General features: G+C 42.3%; 1 protein-coding gene across 2 annotated transcripts in view; it reads left to right on the top strand.

The window, feature by feature from the left end:
• The window catches only part of BMPR2 (bone morphogenetic protein receptor type 2), a 300,991-nt gene that overhangs the window by 255,544 nt on the left and 19,673 nt on the right, over nt 1–25,774 (top strand). For both annotated transcript variants that reach the window (XM_082260862.1, XM_082260861.1), the window contains exons 7-9: nt 7,517–7,631; nt 10,762–10,922; nt 14,630–14,777. In XM_082260862.1, coding sequence (XP_082116988.1) covers nt 7,517–7,631; nt 10,762–10,922; nt 14,630–14,777 — 424 coding nt within the window. The remainder of the gene's footprint in view (nt 1–7,516; nt 7,632–10,761; nt 10,923–14,629; nt 14,778–25,774) is intronic.

Below are 25,774 nucleotides of genomic sequence, written 5' to 3'. Positions count from 1 at the left end.
GACTGTAGGCAAGACACACTTGTCTTTGTACTTCTCACCTGGTTGCCGCCACACTCACTTAACACCATCCGAACCAAAAAGGTTAATTTGTTAACCTGTGTCAGTGGAAGAAATAGTGCCCTATTGTTGGTGTCAGTTGGAGGAATAGTGCTCCATCGTTGGTGTCAATAGTAGGAATAGTGCACTAACGTTGGCGTCATTGGGAGGAGTAGTGCTCCATCATTGGTGTCAGTGGGAGGAATATTGCCCCATCGTCAATATTAGTGGGGGGAATAGTGCCCCACTTCACCACTTAGTTTATATTCGTTAATATCTCAAAGAGCTGTTAGGAAGTAGAGCTATATCATGGAGTCTACAGAAGTACAGACTGTTCTGACATTTGTTTTCACATTCCTTACTCTGAAGTCTTATGTGATCCGCCCAGCCCTGCTGTTGTAAAAGTATGTGCATCAATAGTAAATATTTTGGCAGCTAATGTGTTTTTGAAATAGCAGTATATGTTGCATTTTTAACTTTTTGAGTTAAGTTGCCCTTAAGGCTGCATTCACATGTCAGCGTTTGGATCGCGGGCAGAACCGCCGCAGTTCCGCCCGCGATCCGGAGATTATTGCAAATCGCGGGACGCCTAGCGTTGCCCGTTGATTTGCAATAGCCCCCCAAACGCCGAGCGATGTTGCCGCGATTTCCGCCTGCCGAATCGCGGCAACATCGCGCAAACAAAATCGCGGGACGCAATACGCTCCAAAGAAGCGATCCAAACGCTGACATGTGAATGCAGCCTTAAGTGCCGGTTCACACTAGGGCGACCTGTGAGGCGACCTGGTCGCCTCACAGGTCGCCGCAGGTCGCCTCCCATAGGGAAGCTACGGACCCGTTCTAATAGGAGCGACACAAGTCGCTCCGACCTAGAAAAAGGGTCCGGAGCTTCTTTGGGGCGACCAGGAGGCGACCGCCATAGACTTCAATGTTATGAAGTCCGTGGCGGCCGCTCCGAGGTCGCGGCGCGCTGCTCGCACCGCGACCTCGGAGGTCGCGGTGCAAAGTAGCGTCGCGGTAGTGTGAATGGGGGCTAAGAAAAGCCTCTGTATTTTCTGTGCAGGTGCAGGATAAGCATAAAATAATTTATTTTATTACAGGTATTAATACAGTGTTATTATTTATGCAGCACTTTACACATCCTGTACATTACCATCAGTCCCAGCTCTCAAGGAACTTACAGTTCAAGGTCCCTAACTCACATGTATACAAACATACACAATAACATACCAGCATGTCTTTGGAGCGTGGGCGGAAAGCAGAATGCCCAGAGGAAGCCCACGCAAGCACAGAAAGAACGTGCAAAGTCCATGCAGGTAGTGTTGTGGTACTCTCATGCATTATGATTTATATACTGTACATTTTTTAGAGAAAACCTTTTGACAATCCAGTTTGATGAATGATTGGGCAGAATTAAATCTGTTCAGGGCCAGCTATGTTGCTCAGGCCATGACTAGGACAGTTCAGATCCTACCTGTTTAACCATATTACCTGGATCAGGGCCCAACACCACCCCCCTTTACCTTTAAATGCCAACAGTAACTCAGCATTGGGATTAAATGGCTGGTTTGGCCTTTTATTAAACAAAACCATAAATAATATAAAACAGTCAAACCAATCCAGATCAAAGAACGATTGCAGATCCTTGACGATACCATCTCCCGCAACTTTGGAATCTGTGGTACCATTAAGTTAGATTCTGTCCCCAGCCACCAAAACACCGCCTCGAGGACTATCCTAACTGACCACAGACCCCCTACTACCTTACACTACCCGGTCGGTTTAGACTGAACCAGACCAACCATAGGACTCCATACCTGAGATGGGTCCCACCATTTTATTGTTTGACTTTATGTTTTGGACCCTTGTCAAGGACCCCAACCACCAACGTCCAACCTCCCTAGAAGAACAACAGAAAATAACATCACCAGGGTGGGCAGGAGGGACGTTTCTCCTATGATCTCCATTCTACAAGTGAAGCCCCTTCACTCCTCCCCTCCAACACTCTCTCTCCTACTCCTCCCCATCACCTCTTCTTCTCTGCCAATAAGGTAAGTTCCTGACCTCTCATATCCCAATAACTAATTTAACCCCCTACTGCCTGGTTTTCCTTCCACCCTGTCATGTATGCTTTATGCTTATCGTTTCCTTCAAGCTCCGGGAATGTCTATAGTTGTAGGACCACCAGGCACCTCTGTGATTCGCTTCTAGTGGTTCCACAGTTCTTAGCCTGCTTTGAAGTAGAACCACCCCTAGCAGTGTAGAATGGAAGTGTACACTATGCTGTAACCCTCTGCTGATACCCCCTTATGACATGCATGTCTTTTGTTAAAGTAAAAGAAATGGTGGCAGAGGTCTTAGAGCAGGGGTGTCAAACTCAGTTTCATTGCCGGCCGCATCAGCAATATGGTTGCCTTTAAAGGGCCAGTTATATCTATAAGACTATATAAATGTATCTGTAATTTATCATAATAAATTATTGCCCCTACATTCGATTGTTACTGGTTTTATTAATAACTTAAGACTTAGGCTCTGTTCACACCTAGGTGATATGAATCATGGGTGGAATCCCCGAGATTCTGCCCCTGATTCCAGAATCGGGGCAAAATGCAAGACTTGTTTGCGATGCCATTATTTCCTAATGGCACCCCAAACGCAGAGAAATTTTGCTGCGATTGTCGAACGAAACAAAATGTGCTAAAATTGTGGTAAAAATCGCAACGCCAAACGCTCCTGGCTCTGTGCCAAGATTTGTACATAGGCTTCTTTGGAGCATTTTCTGAGCAGAGGGAGGCCCATTCACATAAATGGTGCCGCTCCAAAAATGCTCCACAGAAAAAAAAATAAAATATTGCAGCAGCTGTCGCTGCACTACACTCCGGTCTGAATGGAGCCTAAAGCTGTGATGGGCGGGTACAGACCAGCATGGAGCCCACTTACACACTTACACTCCTGTAGCAGATGATGCAAGTCTGAAAAGGAGGGTCACACACTTCTGGTATCATCCACAAGAAACTTTATTGGAGACTGCTCATACAGAACATGGTTGTGTTCTGCCTGAGCAGTCTCCAATAAACTTTTTTGGGATAATACCAGTAGTGTGCGACCCTCTGTTTTAACTGGCATAGAATGGTATTATTCTCATAATTTTAAGTAGGTCCTCACAGCACTCCACTTTATCTTACATCAGATGTCAAGAGCCCCCCCACCCCCCACTATCAGAAGTCAAGAGTCCCCCCACCCTCCCTTACATCACAGTGCACCCCCTTACCTTGTGCTACTGCCGGGTAGAAGCAGAGCTGGGAACCAGACTGTACAGGGTCTAGAGGAGGGCCAGAGGACGTCTGGAATCTAGTCAATGCTGCCACCAGGGTAGGCAGAGACAAGGGGTTGATGCGGCTGCACAGAGCAGTGCAGGATCTGTAGGAGCAGTTCTTTTTTCCTTTCTGCTGCTGATTGCTGAGACAGGGGAAGGGGGGCAATGAGCCTCTCCACAGCTGAACAGAGACATGCAGGATCTGGCAGGGGAGGTGTGGCCTCCTCTCCCATTCTGACTGCTAAAACAAGGTGGGGGCGGATACGAAGAGGGTGCCGCAACCGGAGGAGAGGTGCAAGGGCCCCATAAAATGGCCTGGAGGGCCTGAATTGGTCTGCGGGCCTTGTGTTCAACACAGGTCTTAGAGAATCTATCCCCACAGTCCAAAACTTCATACAGAATCTAGGCAGTCCTTATGTGTGCCTTTATGGGTGTCCACATAAAGACACATGGTTCTAAGAAAAAATCCATCTCCAGCACTATTTTAAATACATAGCTGGATAAGCACCTTGTGAGGCTGAATTTACAGTCAGCACTCAACACAGCTTATTTATTAAAATGGTACTAATCTGACCTCTGGAGGCTGGATATATGCTAAATAGTGCCCTTTATTGATATATAATCTCAGCTGGGTTGTGTGGTAGCATGCCTCATATCTGTGCAGCCTTCGGTAATGTATTTTGTAAAAAAAAAAAAATAAAATTGGCTGAAAATGACAACAGTACTATATACTGTAGTAATTCTGTGCTTTTACTGTAGTCAGAACAAGCCGTTTGTATGGAATCACGTAAATGTGTTTTCTAAAAGGACTGGCTAGATATATGGCATTCTGCCCAAACTAGAATGCAGTCAAGTATTTCTACTTTTCTCTTGCCGTGTTTCCTTGGTGCTCCTTGGCATTCCAGTGAGCAAGACCACCTCCAATGCACTATAGAGCAGTGTGTGACAGAGCTGTTTCATTGTGAACCCTCTTTTCAGCGGGTGACATTCACAGTATTGTCCTTGTTTTTATACAGTGTCAAGATATTCTGCAGCACTGTACAAAAGGGAGAAAAAGCCAATGTGCAATGAGGCAGTGGCACAGCTCAGTCAAGCTTGCATAATTAATTCCCCTTTACACTAATTATTTTCAGAGTTTGTTTCATTGATTCCTTATAACCAATTATACTATACAAAATAACTCTTGTCCCACAGAGGCAGTTTTAAACCTTTATTGAGAGACAATCTAAACTCATCATGAAAACAAACAATAAACACACCATAATGTATTTTCCCTACCAATTTCATGTGCGCATTTATGTTATCCTATTCTCTATGTAAAAAGAGTGGCCCATGCGAGCGGGCCTTTTTTTCTTGTTCAATCTTTTATATGAAAGTTGACATTTATAGTGTAATACATAGAATGCGTGATCACAAAAAACAGCTGTTTGCATAGATAGTAACCACTTTAAGACTGGAAGGATTTGCCCCCTTAAAGCGGAGTTCCACCTAAAAAAAAAAAAATGACATAAAAATACCCCCCGGACAGTCAGGGCTAGTACATTCCACAATGGATAGCCTCTGAACTGTCCCGGGTTGCACTTACCTGCAAGAAGAAATACTTACCTTGAAAATGTATTGTCCAGCGCTGCCATCTCAGGTGTGGGCAGCGCGATCCTCTTCTGCGTCCTCTTCCGTCCTCTTCGGTCCCACGATGCACTGCACCAGCCCCGCCGTCACTTCCGGGGCTGCAGCGTCATTCCTGCACAGCTTCTGGGCATGCCCAGAAGCTGTTTAGCAAGGTATGACGCACCTGCACCGGAACTGACGTCGGGGCCGGTGCAGGCGCATTGATTCCTGGGAGCGATGGCGTTCAGCTCCCAGGAATCATTGCAAGCCAGGAAGTGACGAATCGCCGCGGCCGCCGAGGGGAGGAAGAGGAAGTAAGGTAAGTATATTTTCTTCTAATCCAAGGTAAGTAAAAATTAAAAAAAATGTGATTATCCATTTCTTTTTAAGGTGACCTGGCACAAGAAGATGGACAGAAGTGTAATTTTAGGGTGGAACTCCACTTTAATGACCAAGCCCTATTTTGTGATTCGGCACTGCATTACTTTAACCACTTTTGCCCCGGAGGATTTTGCTGCTTAATGACCAGGCCCTATTTTGTGATTCGGCACTGCGTTACTTTAACGGACAATTGCGCGGTTATACGATGCTGTACCCAAGCGAAACTTACATAATTTTTTTCCCACAAATAGAGCTTTCTTTTGGTGGTATTTGATCACCTGTGCGATTTTTATTTTTTGCGGTATAAACAAAAAAAGAGCGACAATTTTGAAAAAAAAAAACAATATTTTTCACTTTCTGCTATATAACATTCCCCCAAAAAAATTTAAAAATCAAAATTTTTGAACATTTTAGGCCAATTTTTCTGCTACATATTTTTGGTAAGACAGATCGGACCCCTAACTGACATTTTTGACACTTTTGGGGGTACCAGTGACATTACTACAGTAATCAGTGCTAAAAATATGCACTGTTACTGTAATAATGACACTGGCAGGGAAGGAGTTAACCCCTGTGGGTGATCAAGGGGTTAAATGTGAGCCTAGGGGAGTGATTCTAACTGTGGGGGTGCGTGGCTTCTGAAATGACCATAGAGACCTGTGATTCTATATAGAAGGATCACATGAGCTCTATGACCATTCCAGGGAGAAGAACAGTCAGCTTTGTTTACAACAGTTCTCTCTCTCAGCGGGGAACGATCGCGGGTGTCATGCGGCAATCGCAGCCGCCTGAGACATGGATCAGCTTCCCCACTGATGAGTGGGGGAGAGAGCGCGCCAACGGCGGAGCACGCTCGCCCCCTAGCTTCCTGCGCGTGACCGACGTAGACCTATGACTGTTTGCGCAGGAGAGCCACCTTGCCGCAGTAAATAGGCGGCGGGTGGTCGGGAGATGGTTAACACATATGAGACAGTATTAATAGCGATATACACAAAATACACTTCAATAGGTAAGGACAACTGTTATGGATCACATTATAGTAGTTAACAAGAGTAATAACAAGAAAAAACAGAGGGCACACCAGCCTAGCGTATTACCTCAAAATAGAACGGCTTTATTAAAAGTAAGTGCAAATTCATACTCACAAACAAAGATAACATAAAGGCATATCAACAATATTGTACCAGCATCTGGGTTGTTGCATCACAGTAATGAAGTCCTTGCAAAAACAATGGAGAAAATACATTGGCCTAAAATATAGTGTTCTAACAATTCTTGAGCAACAAATAAGCAATCATGATATTTTATGGGATGCAAAGTTAATGTATAGGGCACTAAACATGGGTAATAGATGGGCAATCGTGACAATATATAAATAAACAGGCAATTGTGATAATCCATAGGCAACAAGTGGGCAGTTTTGACAATACATATGCACCAAAGGAGCAATTGTGCCAATTAATGGGCAAAAAACAGACAACCATGACTATATGTGTGCTATAGTTTATAAAATCATGACAATACCTGGGCAAAAGATGGAAACTGTGACAGTACATGGGCAACAAATGGGCAAATGGGACAATGCATTGACAATAAATGGTGATAATCATGATAATACACAGGCAAAAATTGAACAACTGTGACATTGTGTGGGCAGCAAATGGGCAATATACATACATAAACAACAGAGCAATGTCAAAACAAGGGCATCAAATGGGAAATCATGACAACACACAACCAATATACCGGCAGTGCTAACACTACAACATAGAGTACATGGGAAACAACTGTTCATTGGCATCAATACAAAGGATGAGCCTGTTCTTGCTTGTTTGAAAGTTGCTGTCTTAGCAGCATGTTTCACATACTCTGGGACAGAAAAGGAAGTGTTTACTTAGACTGCTGGAAGGGCAGAGGGCAGCGAGCAGAGGGGTAAGTGGCTGAATAGAATAAAATAAAATGATTTGGCAGGTAACATTGTTCATCTATACAGTATGTGTATTTGTGCATTAAACAGTTTGACTGATGCTCCACTATAATGTATTATGCTTTCTAGGTTTCTTTTTAACCTCAGTAGGTATTATATTTTATGGTGTGGTAAGATGATGATTGCTGAAGCTGCATTCATGCTGATTTAAGAAATGTTCATTTAATGATAGTTGTTTATACCCACAGGGATCCCTTTGCAAATACTTAAGTGTGCACACCAATGACTGGCTCAACTCCTGCCGCTTGGCACACTCCGTAACCAGAGGATTGGCATACCTACATACTGAGCTGCTTCGAGGAGGTATAGTACTGATAACTCACTTTTAGAAGACTGGAAAAATGTGTTTTTGTTATCATGTCATAGCAATTTATATTTAAAGTTCTGTAAAATAGGGAGAACAATACAGGGTCAGCATTATGGGGGGGGGGGGGGGTGCAGATGGCAAAGAATATAGAGGGGCAAACATAGCAATAATAGATTTTACCTCCAGTAGAGTCTAGAAGGTATCAGTTATGTAGAGTGCATGTATGCTGCAAAGCCAATGGCACACTGTGGTCACAAACGTAATTAGTCTATAGTTTGTGAGTAAAAGTAAAGGGAAAGAAATGCCACCATAAGGGAGCCATCTGGTAAGAATAAAAGCAATAAATATCAAAATGGGAAAACACCTTAAAAATGATCAAACATACAGCCATAATCATTGATGCCACTTACCATGTGGACATAAAGCTAAGATGGAACAGTTTGTTGAGCCTTGGTGACACTGATTGGAAGTTCCAAAAAGAGGCATGGGAATTACCTTCTTTCAAGTGATTATAAAGTGCAAACTGGGATTTGGCTCCAATTTCTTAGTGTATGTAAATCTGCTAGTACATCAAACACTCCCTCACTACCAGACTGACAATGCTGCTGTCCAAAGGTGCCCTCTGTGCTCCTTCATCCAGATTGGGGGCACTCTAATACAGGAAGCCAGATCATCATGTTAAAGCAGAGGGGGGAAAGCCTAAAAAAAGAAAACAAATGCAGCCACCACATCTAATGATTGGTAACCTTCAATATATTACATTTTTGGTTTTGGGTTTAATACTGCTTCAAATCCTTTATAAAAATCTGGCTTTTATTTCATGATAGGATTGAAAGTGATATTAAATCCAAACCAACTTACTATATTTCCGCTTACCAATCCTTAGATGTGGTGGCTGCATTTATTTTCTTTTTTAATGCTTTTTCCTTTATTTTCACATTACAATCCAGGCTGTATTTTTCAATTTCCTTGAACAGATCAAGCCATACAACAAAAGTGTCAGTTAGCGGGTTTGGACAAACCATTTACTACTGACAGGGATGCTTACCATGCTCAGAGTTTATTCATTTATGTAAGACCTTTATTTCAAAATGAAAAAAGAAAACTATTGCTGTAACTGCTTAAAAGGTTTTAGCCTCTGCTTAGTTTTGTTAGTCAAGTCCATCTAAATCTTCTGCTGCATCTTAAACTGGTCCTACAGTACCTCCTCATATGAAGTCCCCTGGCAGCACTGTCCACTCCTCCTTCTTCCTTCGGATGCCTCCTTAAAAATCCGTGTGCTATGGGGGCACCTGCGCGGGAGCGCTCCCAAGCCGGGGTGTGTGTTATAGACACACACAGCCCGGCTTGAATACATCCCCAGCTCCCTCCTTATAGGATTTAACTGAGAGACCAGGAAGAGAGAGCAGCGGCACTGCAGCCGGGACACCGCTGGAGCCCGAGAAGACTCAGTGTTTAGGGATGAGGGTGGGCGGGGATGGGAAATGTATTGGAAGGTTTTTTACCTTAAATGCAGGGAATACATTAAAGTGGCTGTAAACCCCAGTCATGAAATTTGAACTAAGGACATACATCTGCACTGTTTAAAGAGGTTGTAAACTCTTTTTTTTTTTTTTTCTTTCTTTTTCACCCTGCAAGAGAAACACATAATGAGCTAGTATGCATTGCATACTAGCTCATTATGAAATACTTACCTTAGAACGAGCCCCCGCCGTGCCGCCCGCTTAGCTGGATCGCGGCATCCGGCCATCTGATTGGCCAGAGCCACGGTAACGTCACTCCCACGCACGTGCGCGGGAGCCGACAGTCACGGCACGGGGCTCTGAAGGAACGGCACGAGCGGCCGTTCCTTCAGAGCGCATGCGCCAGTGACGTCACTGGATGCATCTAAGGTAAATATCTCCTAAACGGTGCATGTTTAGGAGATATTTACAGTACCTATAGGTAAGCCTTATCATAGGCTTACCTATAGGTACAAGTTACAGAGGAGGGTTTACTTCCTCTTTAATTATCTCTCTCCAAAGCTCTAAGTGTCGTTTCTCTCTGGTGCTTCATTCCTCTGTTATCAGCATGAGTCACTTTTGAGATGTTTTCTGACACATGAAATAAGCTTTGTGTTGAGGAGGGAGATAGGCACACAACTTGTCCATTCAGAATATACAGTAGCTCTGCATGATCCTTCGTTCCTCTGCCTATGTGGAGGGGAGGTGTGTTCCTTTCCTCCAATTAGCTCTCACACAGTTAATAAGAGCTGTATCTTCAGCTCTCCACCCCCTCTTCTGTACTCCTCACAGATGTATAATGATTTTATTACAAAAATAAAATTTTGAAGGCTTGTAGACAGGGGAAGACTGCAAACAAACAAGTAGAACCTATGTAGGAGGATTTGTTTCATCTCTGTGTATCATCTGTGTATCATCTGAGACGGTTTACTTCAGTGGGTAAATGTGAAGGTTCGCACTTGTGCGATGCAAGAACCAGCATGATTCCAGTGCGGGTTCCCGCATTCCATGTCATTCGCAGGCAGTTCGCAGTGTGAACTGTGAAATGGTGCAGGAATCGGATCACATGGGTGTGAACACCCATGTGATCCAATTCCAGTGCGGACCAAAAAAAGGGTCCTGTACCATTTTGGTCTGAATGTGATGCAAATTTAGCCATACAAACTTGATGGCCGAATTCACATCGCACAGACATCGCATGCAATCTGCACAGCAATGTGGCGCAAATCACACGCAATGTCTGTATTCACACCAGTGTGAACCAAGCCTAAGGTAAAGAAAAAAAAAAACATTTTGATAGTAGAACCACTTTAAAACATCACCAGATGAAAATAAAAAAAAAAAGCCTAAAAAAAAGGAAATTATTGCAGCTACTACATCTGTTAAGTTGCAATATACTTAATTTCTGTTTTGGGATTTAGACATGTTTTAACTACATGAGAAGTATAAAAAATGTATGCAGCCTACATAAAATACATCAATATTTGTCTATGGCATCTTATATCTCTATGTATAACATCATGTCTATTTATATGTGAATACTAATAAACATCCATTTAGTTAACAGACACAGACTTGAAAAATCTCAGACATGAACTGGGTTTTGTAATCTGCTTTTACCTAGATCTATACAAACCGGCTATTTCACACCGTGACCTGAACAGTCGTAATGTGCTAGTGAAGAGCGATGGCACTTGTGTTATCAGCGACTTTGGCTTGTCCATGCGACTTACAGGAAACCGGCTGGTGAGGCCAGGTGATGAAGATAATGCAGCAATAAGTGAGGTAAGAATATACATTTTTTACAGTTTTAAACTACATTTCAGGTAGAAATCCCATTCATTGCAGCTAAGTTTAATTTTTAAAATGGACCGTGTAGCATTTATGGTCATAAAGGATCAATAAAAGCACAAAAACACCTGTATCCTGTTTTGTTATGGCTTCTTCATCATGTAAATAATGCTGATAAATGCTGTGATAATTATATTATGTGAACAAACTTTGTGCTTAAAACTGGCATACATAATCTGTAGCTTTACAATCTAACCTTGCCAAATTGCTGGCAGTTAGGCCCCATTCACACCTTTTGTAGCTCAAAGCTTCAATATGCTGGAGAAAATTCAATTAATCTCTATGGAGTTGGTTGTCATCTCCACTCCAAGCGCCCTTCAGCACAGAGCCATGTCATCTGCTGGTGTTGGTTCACTGTGTTTTATCAAGTGCAAAGTAAGTAAAGCCCTCTACCAGGAAATTCTGGAGCACTTCGTGCTTCCCTCTGCTGACCAGCTTTATGGAGATGCTGATTTCATTTTCTAGCAGGACTTGACACCTGCCCACAATGGCAAAAGTATCAATACCTTGTTTATTGATCATGGTATCACTGTGCTTGATTGGCCAGCAAACCTGACCTAAACCCCATAGAGAATCTGTGGGGTATTGTCAAGAGGAAGATGAGAGACACCAGACCCAACAATGCAGTTTAGCTGAAGGGAGCTATCAAAGCAACCTGGGCTTCCATAACACCCCAGCAGTGCCACAGGATGACCGCCTCCATGCCACCCCTCAGTGATGCAGTAATTCATGCAAACTGAGCCCTGACCAAGTATTGAGTGCATACTATACTGTAAGTCAGGGGTCCTCAAACTATGGCCCGCCAGGGTCCTGAACCCGGCCCGCCGGCCGGGATGTATTATTCATGTTGTTTTGTTTTTTTTTCTGAATCACCTAATTAGAGCCAGAGGCTCTAATAGGCTTTAGAAAAGGGTGGACCCGGGGCGCAGAGCCGTGCGCCCTAGTCCACCCATTTGTGTGACAATAGCGAATGAAAATTCGCTATTGTCACACGGATCCTCCTCCTGGCCAATCAGAAAGCGGGTCCGAAACAAAAACCAAATTGGGAGGTACTGGACAGATGCTGAAGTCAATCAGTATTTTTGATAAAACAGTAATACTAAATTCTAGGCATATTAAGAAAATCTTTCAACAAATAACAAAAAAAAAAAAAAAAAAAAACCCTCTGTTGCACATATAACGTGCAGTCTCTCAACCATACTGTGGACTCCTGGGCCATTTTGGTAGACAAAGATCCAACACTTCCAGGTAGTGTCGGAGCTTGATGGTACCTCCTGTTCCCACTTATTTCTATTGCTTCATCACTATGGGATGCTGCCTCACTGAAAGCTTTGCCTGCCAGAATTGACCAGGATTCAGGTATAAGGGCAGGGTTTTGAAGACCGTCAAAGATATGGATTAAGATAAAGATTTTTAAGAGCAAGTAAGGAGTTGCGGATTGCTTTTCTTATTTAGTTCCTTCCACAGTTTGGGGACAGGACACCTTCCTCTTTGTCATTGACCCTTCCCATTTCCCAGCTCCCATCATCATAACCCCATTCTCATCCTCATTTCCCTCCTTTGTTTTCAGGTTACAAGGGCCTGATTTGTATTATTTTTTTTTGTATTGCTTTCCTATTAAGGCTCTTCATGCTACTTATAAGAATGGCAGGACACAATTCTTCCAATTATGCCTCAAAATTATACCTACATTTTACAATGCCTCATGGGATGTGTAGTTCCACAACAGCTGGAGGTCCATAGTTTGAGGATCCCTGCTGTATTATGCCAATGGGCTATGGTGCACTGATATTAAAAAAAATCAAACAAAGCAGCACAAAAAAAGCTATTCTGCAACAATTATAATTATGTTTTGAAGTTTGAACTTTGGGGATGGTTTGTTAAAACAAGGAAAAAAAAGGATTTGTTAACAAAAAGTGCAGCGCTAAAAAATATAAAATGATGAGTGTCCAAATCAGTGCTATAACGAAATATAAATAAACAAGACCAATAGCCACATATCAAACTATAATGAGGCTTGTCCATCTGCTAAGGATCCAGTCAAGAAAATGTAAATCCTTGAAGAAACGTGTCATTCAAATGTTATGAATATGGGGAGAAGATCTTCTTGTTATATAGGTTAAATGAAAAGCCAGTAGTGCACTTCTTATATATAAAGTCAACTCAAATAGTGCTCACCTCCACTCATCAGATGTCTGGGGTATATACACCTTGAGTCCTATTCAACAGGAACTGTTGTTATCGCACCCGGGATCATTCCCACAGTCAGAACCTGGTGTCCTTAACCCTTTCGCATCCACTGTTATACAGGGTGAACAGGATAGCTGGCGGATCCACTCAAATCACCCCCCAGAGTTCAAAACAGTATATGAAGACCGCTGTTCCTACAGCATAAGCACACGGCGGCCAAGACGCCAGTGTGTAGGCCCCAGGTGAGTGCATAGGCACGGTGGATGGGGACTATTTGAGTTGACTTTATATATAAGAAGTGCACTGGTGGCTTTTCATTTAACCTATATTACAAGAAGATCTTCTCCCATATTCACTATAGCGTTTGAATGACACGCTTCTTCAAGGACTTACATTTTCTTTGACTGGATCCTTAGCCAATGGACTAGCCTCATTATAGTTTGATATGTGGCTATTGGTCTCATTTATTTATATTTGGTTATAGCTAGAGATCGACTGATTATCGGCAAACACAATATATCGAGGGCCGATATGAACTTTCTCCGATATATCGGAATCGGCTTTTTATTTACTGAAATTGCCGATATTTCAGGGAAAGTGCTTGTACCGGTGTGATGCCTGCAGCTAGAGGCATCACCCCGGTACCGGTGTCCATAGCCGACGGTCAGCTGTCTTGTAATGACAACCGATACGGCTGAGAAGCCACTTGGCTGTCATTCCAAGGAGCAGGAGAGGACATTCCCCCCCCCCCCCTCCTGCCTTCTGCGGCTCGCCGGGTCTCCCGTCCCACCGGGAGACCTGGGAATCCTACCTTCACCGCCGCCCTCTGACCCGGGTCTCCATTTCTTTGAATTCGGCGCCGCCGCGTACCTGGAAGTGATGTCATGACATGGCATCACTTCCAGGTACTAGCGGCGCCTAATTAAAAAAATTTACAGCATTCAAAACAGCCAAACTTGGCGTTTTGAATGCTTAAGTGCAGAGGAGGGGTTTGGGGTCTTTTAGACCCCCAGATCCCTCCACCACAGTACCTGTAGACATTAAAAAAAAAGCAAAAAATATCAGCAGATATCGGCCGATAACGTTACCCGATGACCAAAATTTTAGTATCGGTGGTAAAAAAACGATATCGGTCGATCACTAGTTATAGCACTGATTTGGACACTCATTATCATTTCAGATTTTTTAGCTGCACTTTTTGTTTATATGTCTTTCTGAAAGTTATATATTCACCTTTGTGTTCTAGCTGCTGTTGCTACATTTGGTTTCACCAGCGCTCACTTTCTTTATGTGTGGAAGAAAACAAAGGAAGCATTTTTCAGTGGTACCATCACATTTATTAGATATCCTTAAATATGGTCTTATATTGTTCAGGTATTTAAAAAGCTTCAGTACATTTCAATCTAATAATTTTCATCTAGTACATAAACTTCTCTGGTGTGTATTTACAGGTTGGCACAATCCGTTACATGGCTCCTGAAGTCTTGGAAGGAGCAGTGAATCTGAGGGACTGCGAGTCTGCTTTGAAACAAGTGGACATGTATGCACTAGGCCTGATATATTGGGAAATTTTCATGAGATGTACTGATCTCTTTCCTGGTAAGAAGCTTTCTTAATATATTTAAAGATGTCATTTGCTCTATATTCTGCTGATAAAATGCCTAGTCTGACCATGCAAAAAAACAGCTGTGCTGAAAAAGGTCTGTATTATGTCAATACCTGGAATATTTTGAAATGCATAGAAGATAAGATAAAAAGGACGTAAGGTTATCTGCACACACAGACTTATCTGTAAAACTATTCCATATGTGAGACTAAATAAAGAGCATAATTAAAGACAACCCAGTAACCTCCAACTGAAGAGAAATCACATATGTATGTACTATAGCTGGGTACGCATAAGTAGTAATTTAGTTCAGAATTTTTCAGTGTAAAATTAGATTTTCTAATCATTAGTGCGTCAAATCGACGTTCATTTTCGACTGCAGTGACAAGAAAATTCAAAGGAGCAGAATGGAAGATTTTTTTTAGACTATACGATTTTCTAACAGTTTGGCCTCTTTCACACGGCCGCTCCGTATGTCCGTATATCACCCATTCGTTTGCGGGTGATATACGGACATAATGCATGTCAATGGGATTGCGGATGTCAGCGGATGACCATCCGCTGACATCCGATTTGCGTCCTTTCAGTTCTGTTCCGTTTTTTGGAACGGAACAGAACCCTATTTTTCTTCCGTTTGTACACTGCCCTGCTGCCCATTGTCCTCTGCCCTGCTAGCCCCTGTATACTGCCCTACAGCCTCTGTACACTGTCTTACAAACTGCTAGCCTTATCCTCTGCCCTATACACTACCCTGCTGACCTCTCACTCACCCCCCCCCCCCCCCAACATCAGCCAGGCTAGATCCATCCCTGGCATAGGCCTATCAAAATACACAGTCCAAGGTGACATCAGCTATGTATGATTTCCGCATTTATTCCTGCACTCCAGCTATAAAACTTTGTGTTTGTGATGCTGAAATGAACAGGTAAAACCCGTTTTTCAGATGTGCTTTTGGACTTTGCATTTGTAAGCTGTGAGCTTTCCTGACTGATCTGACTTTTAGACAGCCAGTTTGCACATACATCTACTTTTGTATTACTGTCAGTAGTGGATGATGTTCATAAACAACTTTATGCAGCCCATTTTATGTGGATCAAAGAGCCTCATGTATAGGGAACAAGCTAACTATCCTTAAATGTGGGGAAAGGACATTTTAAAACACTTGTCCTCTACCTGCATCTGTCCAACAAAAGTTCATTCAAAACAGTCAGAATGTGCCTGCATGTTCACCATTATCTGAGATCTATGGTCAACTTTTCACATAACAACTTGCCTACTGTGTTTGGTGTGCCTCTATATGCTAGTCTTTTATGGGAGCAGCTGCTGGCTTTGTTGCCTTGTATTTGATGTGTAAATGCTTCTTAAACCATTCCCTAATGGTTAGCTAATGACATATGTTTTGAGCAGGGTAAGGATGAAGTGACCCTTGGGAACTGGAAGTCAACTTAGCAGGTATTGAGATTTAGTCTATAATCTTCATCGCCTTCCTGTGAAGTGAAGGAGACAGACATGGTTGAACCTTACACATCAGCTAATGCTGCAGTTTTTATTAAAGGAATTAGGGCAATAGAGCTGAAATGCCTATCACCAGCAAAACTGCACTGCAGTCATATCTCCCACCCAGTGCTAGACTGGATGATCTGTAGTTGTTACCAGCAGAGGAAGAACATACATTTCCATCAATTTACAGAAAATATTGTCTCTCTCATAAAAAGGATTAATATTTTTTTTTTTTAATTTAAAGCAAAATAATTAGGTGTTTGTGTCCCTCTTCTTTAAATGGATTTATGGATATGAACTACCTTTGTACCACAGTGCCCGTATCAATCTATAGGTAATGTGTGTAAAATAAGACAAGGATACAAATACATCATTATACAGCCTTACTTGCTAAAGTGTATATTAGTTGAAATATTTTTCCATGTCATTGTGTCATTATACAACTGGCAGACACAGTAACAAAACTAGTCCAAAAAAATATAGCACTAGTGCCACCTAGTGCTCTCTAGAGATAATGCTGATTTACCTATAGGCTCCCATGTACACAGTACAAGTTCAAGTAATGTTTCCTCTCATTAAGCCCATAAGTTCTTGTGTTTGTTTTTGTCTGTGCATTTTAAATGCAAAGCTTCATAAAAAAAAGTATAGATTTGTTTAATATTATACTGTCTTTCTTTCTTGTTTATTATGGGATGCAGGATTCAGAGACATTTGACTTATATAGCCACATTCAGTAGGATTTGGACACTGGCAAACATAAAAACAATAACTAGCCTGGTATAACCCCTCCACTCCCTGCATGTCTTCATTTTTTTTTTTTTTTTTTTGCTAGTTTCTAAGAGGATGGATGCCTTTCCTCCTCTGGGAAAAGTTTAACGTTTTCTTACTAGCCAGCCATTCTATATTGCTCTCAAGCTTATTTTTTTTCCTGAACATACTGTTTGAGCTAGTCTTTTTATGCAATATTCTCAATATTCTGAATAGGACTTAGCTTTGGACGCTATACCCAGATCTTGCTGGACTGGATGATTGCTGTGCCTGCCTGGAATGTGACCTTTGGGCACTGGGCTCTGCATTGTGGCACTATGCAGACCTTTGTGTATCATGTTAGGTAGCAGCAGAGTGCTTTCTAGGTCTAGAGCTGTGGCGCTGCTTCTAGAATGACTGTGACTCTGAAAACTTTTAAATATATTTGCATCTCTCAAATGTTTTTGAAAACTCTTTCAAAAGCCTTGTATTTTCCGGTAGGCCTTCATTTCAGTTTGCCATGGCTATGAAGTTAGTTGTCAAACATTAGGTAAATAAATTAAACTCATAGAAAGGGATCCAGCTTCCATCCACACGGACCCTCTTTTTATAAAGCACTTAGAGGTCATGCTGGCTGCAATACACTACTACTTAGATGAGTTGTTAGATTTCTCCAGTTTTATTTTCCTAATAAGTCTTCTATCAGTGAACAGAACTCCTCAGCCAAAATGTTTGTCTGTGAATCAGTTTGTAAAAAGTGTTACCCCAACAAAAGAAACCGAAGCTGCATATACTCACCCCCATACTTAGGATAAAAAGAATTCCTTTCATTACTTAAAGGCTTCGACCTCTAACACCAAACCCAAGGCTCCTGCCAGTTCCTGCCCAAGGCTCAAACCCAGTTCACTACAAACCCTAGGTCTATAAATCCCCCAACCTACAGAAAAGTTAATTCTGGAATAAAGGAACATCCCCACTTTCTAGCTTACCTACTAGCTTTTGCAAACATCGAGAGAGACAGCATCTTAGTGCCTGGATATGGGATGTGGTTTCCAAGGGCTACAAACTAGAGTTCCAATCTAGCTCCCCTTTTTCCCCAATTCATGCCTTCCTACCTTCCTGTGTCATGATACAGGTTAGCAGACCTCCATACAGCCCTTTCACGTATTCTGGATCTGAGGGTTATTGCCCCAGTTCCTGTGGTAGAAAGACTTCAGGGAGCCAAACGGCTCAATATGTTATCATTAGGACCTCAATATTCTTCGGGGGGTTTTGGTTTCTGTATACATCAAGGATACATTCTAGCATATTTTTCCAGCACATTGGCGATTGCTTTGCTGTGAATCCACAACTCTTTCAGTTTATGGCCTTAACATTCAGCCTCACTTCTACACTTTGCGTGTTCACCATGGTTCTAGCTCCTGTGTTTGCCTTGTTACATTCCTGGGGCATCCACATTGTAAATTATCTGGATGATCTTCTGTTGAGAGAGCAGTTGACACAAATGTTGACCGACAATGTTATGTGACAACAGTTCGAACCCTAAAAAGGTTCAGTTGTATCCTGAACCTTTAGAAGTCAGCATTGGAGCAAACTCATCGGTTAAAGTAGCTGGACCTTATCCTACATTTTTCTTCCCCAGGAACTCTCCACTACCAGACTCTTCTTTTCAAGAGTTGACTGAATCCTCACTTTTACATGAGATTAATGAGGCTGACGGGGAAACTTCTTTGATGCAGTCCCATTTGCACAGTTACAATCCAGACCCTTAATGCAACTCAATACTCAGCCTTTCACATTAACCAGGACATTCTATTGCCATCCTTCCATATGCTTTATTACATCAGAAGGAGATTTCCCTTCATTGTCTGGATGTAGTTTGTGCTATCTGAATCTAATTCACAACCACTGTTTCCAGCTTCACACTCCACTATTTCTTGGTGGTTCAGAAAGATTAGCATTCAAGCTTGTAGTTTTAAGGATCGGGTTCGTACTCTAATAGATCTGTGAGCGCATCTTAGCTTTTTAGCATCAGGCAACTGTTTCCCAGATTTGCAAGGCGGCCATCTGGTCTTTTGTTCACATGTACTAATAGTTGTTACCAGTTGGATGTTCAGGCCTTATCTAATGCTAGCTTTGGAAGTAGGGTCTTTTAGGCAGCTGCAGGGAGCACCTAGGTTTCGGTTGTTTTTTTAGTGGGCCTGTTAATGTTTTATTTGTGGTGTTGCCCAGCGGCGTTGCCTAACCCTGAGTTGAATGGCTATTGGACATCCCAAATATCTCTGAATTACTGAGGGACACAAATTTCTCTGTTTTTTGAGCTTGCTCTCAGCACTACTTTGTTACAAAACTGAAGATTGCTGGGAGTGGAAGGGGCTATACCAGGCTAGCCACTTACCAGGTGTCGCGACCAGAGGGTTAGACCACCAGGGACTGTAACTCAAGATCTAGTGGGCCAATGAACAACTCACCAGGTGTACCCAGGAATGGATCCTCACAGCTGCGGTAGCAGTGTGACCGCACACGCTAAGGAGGTGTGCCTGAGTCCCAGGGTCTAAGGAGCCACCTGGTCTTCTCCAGAGCCACTGGAGGTGTGGATGTTGCGCTGCAAGGCAGCCCCAGATTGCGGCTCTTTAGTACCACCTCGATTGTGGTTCCAAGAGGTACCATACCCGATACCATATCCCATAATCCTTTGCATTCAGTCACTACTAGCCACTGATTGGTCAGAGAATCCCACCCACCCCGTTGTTATCCCACCCACTTAACTTTAGTACTACTTTAGTGGAAAAGCAAACCATACCGTACCGTACCGAACCGTTCCAACACCGTACCATGCGGTACCAGCAGTGGAAAAGCAAACCGGGCCAAGCAGGGCCGAGTAGAGCCGAGCCGGTACTTGCAGTGGAAAAGTGCCATAGCACACCCATGTGGGCCCAGTAAAATCAAATAGCATGCTGGAAAGACACTGGGTACACACAGGGGCTTATTTACTAAAGCTAGAGAGGGCAAAATTAGTCACAATTCTGCAGAGAAACCAATCAGTGTCCAGGCTTTATTGATAAAGCTTAATTAAACAAGCTGAGGTTAGAAGATTGGTTTCTCTGCAGATTTGTGACTAATTTTGCCCTCTCTAGCTTTAGTAAATAAACCCCACAGAGACTATACTGAAGGAGACACACACACAGCAACAGGAAATGAAGGGATCCCTGGACAGAAACCAAAGGGAATATAACTACACAGCCAGAGGGAAACGCTTAGAACAAACACATGATCAAACCACACAGAATAAAGGGAATACTCAGAAATAGCAAACGCCAGAGAACAGGAGGGTCAGGCTTCAGCGTGGAGACACATTGTTCAAACACTAAGCCACAGGTGCAAAGGCTTAATATACCTGGGTTCAGGGTGAATTGGAAGGAACCCAAGCAGCTCGAACAAGAGGTAATACTAGGTGCTGGATCAATGTACCGTGACACCAGACTAGTCACTTTTTTTTTTGTTTGCAAGTGTTCAAATCCTCCTGTGGACAGTATAACCCAAATGTTTCTGAGTCCTGTGTCCCTCAATGAACTCAAAGAATAGGATTTTACAATGACTACAAAAATCATATTTTATTTAATGGTCAGTAGCATGTTTATATATGTTTGATTTTTCTAAAATAATGTTCAACTTTTTGGGAAGTTACTGCACAGGCAAAGGAAGGGATGAGTAGATATCTAAACAAAGGATGTAAACAAGATGGGAGGTCCCCTACCATCAGAGAAAGATGTAAGTGGTCACCTGCGCGGCGGTAGGTGGGGGCATGGTTTTGAGTAGGTAGGTAGGTTAGGTTGGGGGGTTGGGGACTTTTTACATAAAACTCAAACTTGTCCTTTAAATAGTTTGTCCTATGATACATGAAAGTACATATTCAGCAAAAAAATATGACCGGTTGACTCTGCACAGAAATTGATAGGTGGTTTAACATGGTTTAGCATCTATCGAAAACTGAAGCTTTACTTTTGGTTGGACTCATCCAAACATTACTATGCTGTATATTGCTGTATACACCTTGCTTTATTGTTAACCCTGTGCTCTGCTGGATTTGATGTCATTAGCCCATTACTGCATTTTCTTTGTAATTTCTGTCTTTGAGGCATATATATTTATTTGGTAATCTTCCAGCTCTACAATCTGCAGGATTACTGTTATTGACTTTATACTGTAATACTGAAGATTATATTTTAATCACACAGTACTTTAGCAGTAGTTTTGCATATTAAAAAAGCAACCACCACATCTGTTTCCCTTCTAATCCTGCTACAAAGACCCTTTCCATGATGGGTCTAAAAGTAACGCACTAACCATTCCTACACATTATTTGAGTCAGATACTTAAAATCCTCTCACATTTTATGAATTCCATAATAAATATAAATGTGATACATAGAATATTTGTATTATCAACAATAATATTAGAGATTTGAATAACACCATCATCTCCTGTGGCGGTGTACAGACATGGGCGAGTATTACAGACATGGGCGAGTTTTACAGATGGTTACAGATGGTTACATGTTGGTAAAGGAGTGGGTCCTTTGGCACTGCAGTACTAGAATCCCAAGGTTTTGTGCTCAGGGGGGATGTTTGTAGGCTTTCCCCATATATGCCTGCTTTTTTTCCCTGGATGCGTTTGGATTACTGCAGAAAATGTACTGGTGCATTTTTGAGCTAACGCATTATCAAATTCATTTTTTCCCAAGTAAAAACAGTAAATTGTGTTACTATTTATTAGGCACAAGAGAAACCTTATACACAGCCTCGCTGCTATGAAGGGGTAGCTGAAGCAAGGGCCAGTGGCTCTGCTAGATGTACTTGCTCCTCCCTCAGCTGCTGTCATCTGAGCCCATAAGCTAGTGTACCCCTCGGCCACTTCCTCTAGGCCAGTGATGGTGAATCTTTGCACCCCAGATGTTTTAGACCTACATTTCCCATGATGCCCATGCACTTGAGCCTCATGGGAAATGTAGTTCCAAAACATCTGGGGTGTCAAGGTTCACCATCACTGCTCTAGGGTGTGGTAACCAAGGCATAGCATTTTGGAGGTGGATCCCCTTTTGTCAAACCAAATATACTAATTAGGTATATATACTGTATGTACATTATGGGGTTGATTTACTAAAACTGGAGAGTGCAGAATCCGGTGCAGCTCTGCATATAAACCAATTAGCTTCTAACTTCAGCTTGTTCAATTAAGCTTTGACAAAAAAAAATGGAAGCTGATTGGTTTCTACGCACAACTGCACCAGATTTTGCCTTGTGTGACATGTGTGACTTTATACCATGTGATAGAGCTCAGGTCTAGTTAGACCAATTGCTAGGCCCACATAATTTCACATCCCCACAAGAGTGTGGTCACACATCCCCTTAGCATTGGAACCAGTTGACCCTAGGGATTTTAGTGCTGAAATAAGGGAACACTGGCAAGGTAGGTATAACTGGGTCATGGGGTCCCTTTACAAAGATTTTGACACTTTGTGCTGGCAATAAATATATATAATTTTAGCTTAATGCATATTTGAAGAAATCCACAGTAGCTTACTGCATTTTAGTGCTGTTGCCAGGCGAGCAAATCTTCCATAGGCAGTAGTATATTTGGCAATACACTATTAGGGTGTGATTTACTATAACTGGAGAGTGTAAAACCTGCATTATATCCAATCAGCTTCTAACTTCAGCTTGTTCAGTTAAGCTTTGACAATAATACCTGTAAACTGATTGGCTTCTATGTACAGGTCCTTCTCAAAAAATTAGCATATTGTGATAAAGTTCATTATTTTCTGTAATGTACTGATAAACATTAGACTTTCATATATTTTAGATTCATTACACACAACTGAAGTAGTGCAAGCCTTTTATTGTTTTAATATTGATGATTTTGGCATACAGCTCATGAAAACCCAAAATTCCTATCTCAAAAAATTTGCATATTTCATCCGACCAATAAAAGAAAAGTGTTTTCAATCCAAAAAAAGTCAACCTTCAAATAATTATGTTCAGTTATGCACTCAATACTTGGTCGGGAATCCTTTTGCAGAAATGACTGCTTCAATGCGGCGTGGCATGGAGGCAATCAGCCTGTGGCACTGCTGAGGTGTTATGGAGGCCCAGGATGCTTCGATAGCGGCCTTGAGCTCATCCAGAGTGTTGGGTCTTGCGTCTCTCAACTTTCTCTTCACAACATCCCACAGATTCTCTATGGGGTTCAGGTCAGGAGAGTTGGCAGGCCAATTGAGCACAGTAATACCATTGTCAGTAAACCATTTACTAGTGGTTTTGGCACTGTGAGCAGGTGCCAGGTCGTGAAAAATGAAATCTTCATCTCCATAAAGCTTTTCAGCAGATGGAAGCATGAAGTGCTCCAAAATCTCCTGATAGCTAGCTGCATTGACCCTGCCCTTGATAAAACACAGTGGACCAACACCAGCAACTGACATGGCACCCCAGACCATCACTGACTGTGGGTACTTGACACTGGACTTCAGGCATTTTGGCATTTCCCTCTCCCCTGTCTTCCTCCAGACTCTGGCACCTTGATTTCCGAATGACACGCAAAATTTGCTTTCATCCGAAAAAAGTACTTTGGACCACTGAGCAACAGTCCAGTGCTGCTTCTCTGTAGCCCAGCTCAGGTGCTTCTGCCGCTGTTTCTGGTTCAAAAGTGACTTGACCTGGGGAATGCGGCACCTGTAGCCCATTTCCTGCACACGCCTGTACACGGTGGCTCTAGATGTTTCTACTCCAGACTCAGTCCACTGCTTCCGCAGGTCCCCCAAGGTCTGGAATCGGTCCTTCTCCACAATCTTCCTCAGGGTCCGGTCACCTCTTCTCGTTGTGCAGCGTTTTCTGCCACACTTTTTCCTTCCCACAGACTTCCCACTGAGGTGCCTTGATACAGCACTCTGGGAACAGCCTATTCGTTCAGAAATGTCTTTCTGTGTCTTACCCTCTTGCTTGAGGGTGTCAATGATGGCCTTCTGGACAGCAGTCAGGTCGGCAGTCTTACCCATGATTGCGGTTTTGAGTAATGAACCAGGCTGGGAGTTTTTAAAAGCCTCAGGAATCTTTTGCAGGTGTTTAGAGTTAATAAGTTGATTCAGATGATTAGGTTAATAGCTTGTTTAGAGAACCTTTTCATGATATGCTAATTTTTTGAGATAGGAATTTTGGGTTTTCATGAGCTGTATGCCAAAATCATCAATATTAAAACAATAAAAGGCTTGCACTACTTCAGTTGTGTGTAATGAATCTAAAATATATGAAAGTCTAATGTTTATCAGTACAGAAAATAATGAACTTTATCACAATATGCTAATTTTTTGAGAAGGACCTGTAGAGCTGCACCAGATTTTGCACGCTCCAGTTTTAGTAAATCGTCCCCTTAGTGTTATTGATTCAGTACTGCATTCTCCTGCATTTCATACTGAGCACTATGTACACATAATTACAATGGTATTAGATGGTATGATATGCATCAATACCCTAATACCTGTTATTTTACATTTTATTTATTTTTAGCCGTAGTCTACTGTGCTACTTTTTATCACTAAAATGTCTTGGATTGTCCTGTGTTATTCACTAAATATGTATTCTATAGTACTGAAACTTACAGACTTGTATCTGCAGTCTACTGTAGAGCACATTGACATAATGCTGCAGTCTACTGCATTATGTGTTATGAACTTCGTACTGTAATCTACACTATGCTGCTTGTACAGTACTGCAATGCACTGCATGCTACATAAGTAAATCACCACTCTTTATTGATATAAACAGTAAATCCCCTCCCCAATTACTGATCTGAGAATGTATGTTTATTAGGGCGGTTACCTCGCTGCTATTTTGTCTTGCTTTTGTTTTTCCATACATTTTACAATGCAGTTGTATTCAATTTTCTTTGTAGAGCTTAACCTGTGAAATACCAAGGGGATGATATTCATAGTTACATATAGTTACATAGTAGGTGAGGTTGAATAAAGACAATAGTCCATCCAGTTCAACCTGTGTAGGCATGTGTGGCTGTAATCATCTCCCATACCCCTGAATGTTCTGATCCTTGAGATGTAAGTCTAAGAGTCTTCTGAAAGCCACCATACTACCCGCAGAAACCACCTCTTGTGGTAGAGAATTCCACAATCTTGTTGCCCTAACAGTAAAGAACCCCCCGCGTTGCCTGAGGTTAAAACGCTTCTCCTCTAATCGCATTGTATGCCCTCTAGTCCTCATGCAATCCCTTCGAATGAACAGCTTTTTTTCTAAGCTGGGATCCCCATTAAGATATTTATAAATTGCTATCATGTCCCCCCTCAGACGTCTCTTCTCCAGGGAGAATAAATCGAGCGATTGTAGACGCTCTTCATAGTCAAGGTCCTCCAATCCCCTAATTAGTTTAGTTGCCCTTCTCTGGACTCTCTCCAGCTCCAACACATCCCTCCTGAGGACTGGCGACCAGAACTGGACGGAATACTCCAGATGCGGTCGGACCAGAGTTTTATAAAGTGGAAGGATTATAGTCTTATCTCTGGAATGCATCCCTTTCTTTATGCATGCTAATATTCTGTTGGCTTTGGAAGCTGCTGCTTGACATTGCATGCTGTTTCCTAATCTATCATCAACCAATACTCCCAGATCCTTCTCCATTTTTGATTCCCCCAAGGGCTCCCCTCCTAACGTGTATTGTGATTTTATGTTTTTAGTCCCCA

This window comes from Pelophylax lessonae, assembly GCF_965119305.1.
Source record: "Pelophylax lessonae genome assembly, chromosome: 6".
NCBI classification, from domain to species: domain Eukaryota; kingdom Metazoa; phylum Chordata; class Amphibia; order Anura; family Ranidae; genus Pelophylax; species Pelophylax lessonae.
The sequence above is the reverse complement of the archived record's forward strand: the minus strand, read 5'-3'. Positions and strand labels throughout refer to the sequence as shown.